The sequence below is a fragment of the Trachemys scripta genome, chromosome 1 (genome assembly GCF_013100865.1).
Source record: "Trachemys scripta elegans isolate TJP31775 chromosome 1, CAS_Tse_1.0, whole genome shotgun sequence".
Classification (NCBI taxonomy): domain Eukaryota; kingdom Metazoa; phylum Chordata; order Testudines; family Emydidae; genus Trachemys; species Trachemys scripta.
The window spans coordinates 341,237,288-341,242,374 of NC_048298.1; the positions used below are offsets into that span (position 1 = coordinate 341,237,288).

The 5,087-nt window shown below is 44.6% G+C and overlaps 1 protein-coding gene across 1 annotated transcript; it reads right to left on the bottom strand.

Moving 5' to 3' along the window:
- Positions 1-3,684: 3,684 nt before the first annotated feature.
- On the bottom strand, positions 3,685-4,338 carry LOC117886315 (putative olfactory receptor 52P1). Its single transcript, XM_034788050.1, has one exon. It carries the CDS (start codon positions 4,336-4,338, stop codon positions 3,685-3,687), a length of 654 nt encoding a protein of 217 aa, XP_034643941.1.
- Between the last annotated feature and the right edge of the window lie 749 nt (positions 4,339-5,087).

Consider the following 5,087-nt stretch of genomic DNA (forward strand, 5'->3'; position numbering starts at 1 on the left):
CAGGCCACTCACCGAAATCCCCCACTGCAGAGAGAGGGAATCTCCTTACTGCGACAGGAAGGCAGAGACTTGAGAATCAGTGTACGAGTCTCACATGTCTGACACTTGCTGTGCTTTACAGGGACCTTTATGATTCCCCTGCAGAGTCCCTGAGGACTCTCGTGTTGGCCAGGACTCCCAGACAATTCCCTCTGCACCGTGAACAGTGGGAAGAGCAAAAAATAGACTCTGGGGAGCTTCAGCCTGTGAGCCTGAGGAATAAGAAGTGATTTGCTGTTAAGAGCGGCTCAAATTGTCAGGGCAAAAGGGAATATTAACATTTAGATGAATCTTGGGTGAAATAAGATCAATGTCTATATGTCTCTTTGAAGTTTGTGATGATAGTTTGCCTAATGGATAAATTGCCGTTTGTTGATCTGCGTAACTGAATACCAGTGGTGATTATAAAACAGAAGGTTACATCTAAAACCTATTGTTTACCCAGGACTGTATGGTCAAGTTGATGCTAGAAAACTGTATAAAAGGCCCTTGGATCCTGATGCTGTTTATTTCAGACCTAATTGAGATTTCATGCAGGGGAAGCCTAAGCCACAAGGACTGAGACCCCAGTGCTGACTGTACTGCCCTGAAATATAAACTTTGGACTCTAACCTATGGACTATTTCTCAAAGAACTCTTTGCAACTGCAAAGCTCACCATCTCTACTATGTATCTGAACTTCAAGATTTGAATTTACGTCTGTATATATATTGATCTTTTAACCATACACTCTCTTTTTTCTTTTAATACATTTTAATTTACTTACTAACAATTGGCGGTAAGCATGTATTTGTATAAGATTTGTAAAACTCAATAACTTGGGAGGTAATGTCTCCAATCCTTTGGGCTTGGTAGAACCTTTTCTTTTATATGATGGAATGAGATTTTCAGTAATCCTTATCACATTTGACTTGTGTGTCTAGATGGAGGCCTGAGGTGTGGTTATTTTAATGGAACTGTGTTGCTGGCTTCTGAGTAACCAGTGAGGTATAATAGAAGCTGTTTTGTGCTGGGTTTGTAAATCGAAGTATTGGAATATCCACCAGCTTGCTGGAGGATTGCCTGCTGCATTCTTTGCAATTCACCATAATGGAGTGACCTAAGATGGCCCCCAATGGGACCCTGGTCATACCATGAACATCCTTTCCACTAGGTTATCAACATGGAGGAGTGGGATGAGAGGGGCTTTAGCTATTCTCCTAGGACTGGCCACTGTGATAGCAAGAGAGAGGCTGGAGCAGTACAAGATCTGAGCCCTGGTGCAAGATTTGAGGACTGAACTGGAGGCGGTGAACCAAAGTCAGGCCATGTAATAAAACAGATGCTCACAAGTCCACTGTTCATCACATGAAACTGGCAGAGTTGTTGCTAGTGTACTAGGCTCTAGATATTTACGTTAATATATTCCAGCTAGTGCAGATCCATCCTGTGACGTGCTATACCTTGGGGAAACACCCTGTAACCCCTATATTCCTCATTTGTATATAGTTGTGATATTACATCTAAAGCAGGCCATGTGAGGTATCTGGGGAAAGGTTACGATCTGCTGAACCTCATTGTTCTATCTAAATGGGTATCATCAATACATATGAAATTATAAGAATGGAATTGTGTGATTTTCTCTAAAACATTCTGTGGGTTTGGGAGGCACCCAGATACTGGCTCTACAGAGACAATGACAGGCAAGGTAACCAATACCTGGGTAGCTGCTGTTGAACAGAAATCACCAGCCATTGTCCAGCAAGAAAGTTACAATTTAATGACTCACCTGCATGCAGCTAGACCAGGGGAATTGATCGGCCTGTCCTGGAGACTCAGCAAGGCCCCCAGACATGCCTGGACTTGTTCTCTGTATAAAACAGAACTAAGTGGTTACATGCCAGGTGTTTCTCTTGCTCCCAACTTTGCTGCAAGCAACAAGGACACCGAGGAGAAGACTGAAAACACCAACTAAGGGGACTGACCCAGATTTCAAGGTTGAAACCAGTATACTATGGATTGCAATATCCAGTGGGTACTGCAGGGATCTTGAGCTTAGGTACGAGGAGCATTGTTGCAGAGTGAATGGGGAAGCCAAAAACACCCATGAGGGGGAGAGAAAGAGAGAGAAGCAATCAGTTAACCATGAAAGTTATTTATTGCCAGCTAATGGGGGATCCAAACAAACAAAACAATTATAGTATTATATATTTCTTCAATTGAATTACAAAAGTCAAGGTCAGAAGGCTAAAGAGAGAGAGAGAGAGACGGGTTCTCACCACTCCATGAAGCTTGATTTCATCGGGGTTCCCAGATGTTCCCAGGTGGTGGTTGGTGGTGGCTGAGGAGCCAGAGTGCTGGGCCCCCAGCACGATCAGTCAGGAAAAGGTAAAATCCCNTGGCATCCCTGAGAGGATACATACGGACCAGGGGAGACATTTTGAAATTAATCTCCTGGTCCAGCTTTTCAAACTTGAGGACTTCAAAGGTGAGAACCAAGCCCTATCACCCTCAAAGGAATGGGACTACTGAGCGGTTCAACTGAGCACTCATGGATATGCTGGGAACCCTGCATCCGGGCCAAAAGGAGAACTGGAAGGATGGCTTATTGCCTTTTTTTTTCCTTTGTTGTTTAGTCACAGTGGAAGAATATCCACAAAATACTGCGAGTGGCAACCAATTGCTACCGAGGGACAAGAGAACCTACAGACTCTAGTGGCAAGTCCCTTCTTCCCAGCATCCGCCCTCCCATTGGGTTCGTGTCTTCGTCCGAGTCTGACCTTCAAGTGCCTCTGATCAGGTGACGTCTCCTGCACGGAGACTGCACCTTACTCTCCACGGTTGTGCATCACACTTAGCTGCTGTGTTACATGTGACACGGCTGGCATCCACTCTCCTGGCTATGTCCCCAAAACACTCCACAGTATCCCAGCCCTGCCTCACCATTGTCACAGCTGGTTTGTGCTGCCCCATCTCCTGGCTCTGGTCGGCTCCAGATCCACCACTCTGCCTCAGCATTGTTGCTCGGCCTCTGGTCCAGCCTGAGGTGCTGAGGACGCATTAAGAGCCCAAATTCACTTAAAAACTAACTTAAAAGTAGCCCAATCTACTTCCTGAAACATGTTTTCATTCACGCATTGGCCTATACATCAAATAACAAATGAAAGCTTTCATTAGATACCTAGTACAAATTTTATATTAAAAAAAATATATAACCTACAAGTCCTGTCAGGAGTTTTTCCACATTAGCAACACACCTATAAGGTGACAATCAAATTCGAAATCAAAACACCAGTACAGATACTTGTATCCTCATTGAGGGTTGCAGGTGTTTCACACAAAAAATGACAAATGGTGGTATGAAATATAGCCCCAAATTTGCCCAAAACTTATATACTGAAAAAACAGCAGTAACATTAACATATTATTTCTTTCTAATTGCATTCCATGATGCTAGTCAATGTCCACATTTTACATTGAATTAGTTTGTTACAGTTAGTCTTTGGTTTATCCTCCAGGCTTCCTGAAGTATTGGAGATAGAGAAAACTGGTAAATTTCCCCACAACACTAAGCTCAGCCAAACTCAAACAGAGTACCCTTGATTAAGAAGGAGATATACTTTCTCCTTCTTGTCACACAGGTTTCAAGGCAGTGACCCATGGCAATCACTTTCTGCAGATGTATTTGCCCACTTTGTCACGAAGCTCTTTGGATTTGACCCCATAAATGATTGGGTTGAGCATGGGTGGGATGAGGAGATAGAGGTCATCCAAGATGACGTGAATGTGGGGAGCGATGCTCTGACCGAACCGGTTTGTCAGGTTGGAAAAGAGGCTGGGAGTATAATATGTCAGCATGACGCAGATGTGGGCGGTGCAGGTGTTGAGGGCTTTCTGGTGGTCTTTCTTGGAGGAGAGTCTGAGAACAGCCTTGATGATCAGACCATAGGAGAGGGCAATGAGCGTCAGGTCTGACATGTTGACTAGAAAGAATAGCACCAAGCCGTATACCCTGTTCACTGTAATGTCCCCACACAACATCTTCACCACAGCTATGTGCTCGCATTGAGTGTGGGGGATGATGCGATTCGCACAGAATGGCTGCCGGCTCAGGAGCAGAGGCAGAGGAAGAATGAAGAGAACAGCTCTTATCAAACCCACGAGCCCTAGCTTAGCTATTTGTGTGTTATTGAGGATGATGCTGTATCTCAGAGGCTTACAAATGGCAACATAACGATCAAAGGCCATTGTCACAAGGATGGCGGAGTGCATAAGAGAAATAGTGTGAAGGAAAAACATCTGGGTGAGGCAGCCACCCATAGTAATACCTTTCAAATTGAACCAAAATATACACAGTGCATTTGGCACGACAAAGGTAGGTGTGGCAATGTCTGTGAGCGCCAGCATGCAGAGCAGCAGGTACATTGGACTGTGGAAAGTCCGCTCTTTGCCTACAACAAACAAAACTGTGAAATTTCCCCACAGACCGATAATGTAGAACATAGAGAAAGGGATGGAAATCAGGACATGGGCAGCTTCCAGGCCGGGGATGCCCATTAGGATGAATGTTGAAGGTTGGGAGGGGGTGATGTTGAAAACTGCCATGACGTGGTCAATGAATCGATTGGGCTCAGAAATGCTACAGATGCCTGTAAAGGGAGAGAAGCCCAGCAAAGAGGGGTTACACATTTTATAGAAAATAGTATGATAAATATTTTATACTTATCAACAATCTAGAACTGGAGGTGATAAGTGAAGTGGCAACATTTACAGGTGGCTCCAGATTATTTAGCTCAGAGTCCAGTCCAGAGGAGTCCTCTAAGGGAACTGAACAATCCAAGTGAATGGGGAGCAAGATGGCAGATGAATTTCGATGTCAATAAACTGTGATGTGTATGCCCATTGGAGTGTAACCCTTCTGCCCATCTAATTTGGCAGCAACAAGGGCCGGGTTCTGGATCTAGGGGTTCCGTTTCAGTAACGCAATGCAAAATCGGCTCGAGCCCTCACCCAGTGACCTGGGACAATTACTTACCACCCCCTGGGTACCTCTAAGAGGCAATACTTCC

Bases quoted from the DNA above. Each gene is read 5' to 3' on its own strand.
- LOC117886315 (XM_034788050.1), bottom strand. From the start codon at position 4,338: ATGGGTGGCTGCCTCACCCAGATGTTTTTCCTTCACACTATTTCTCTT.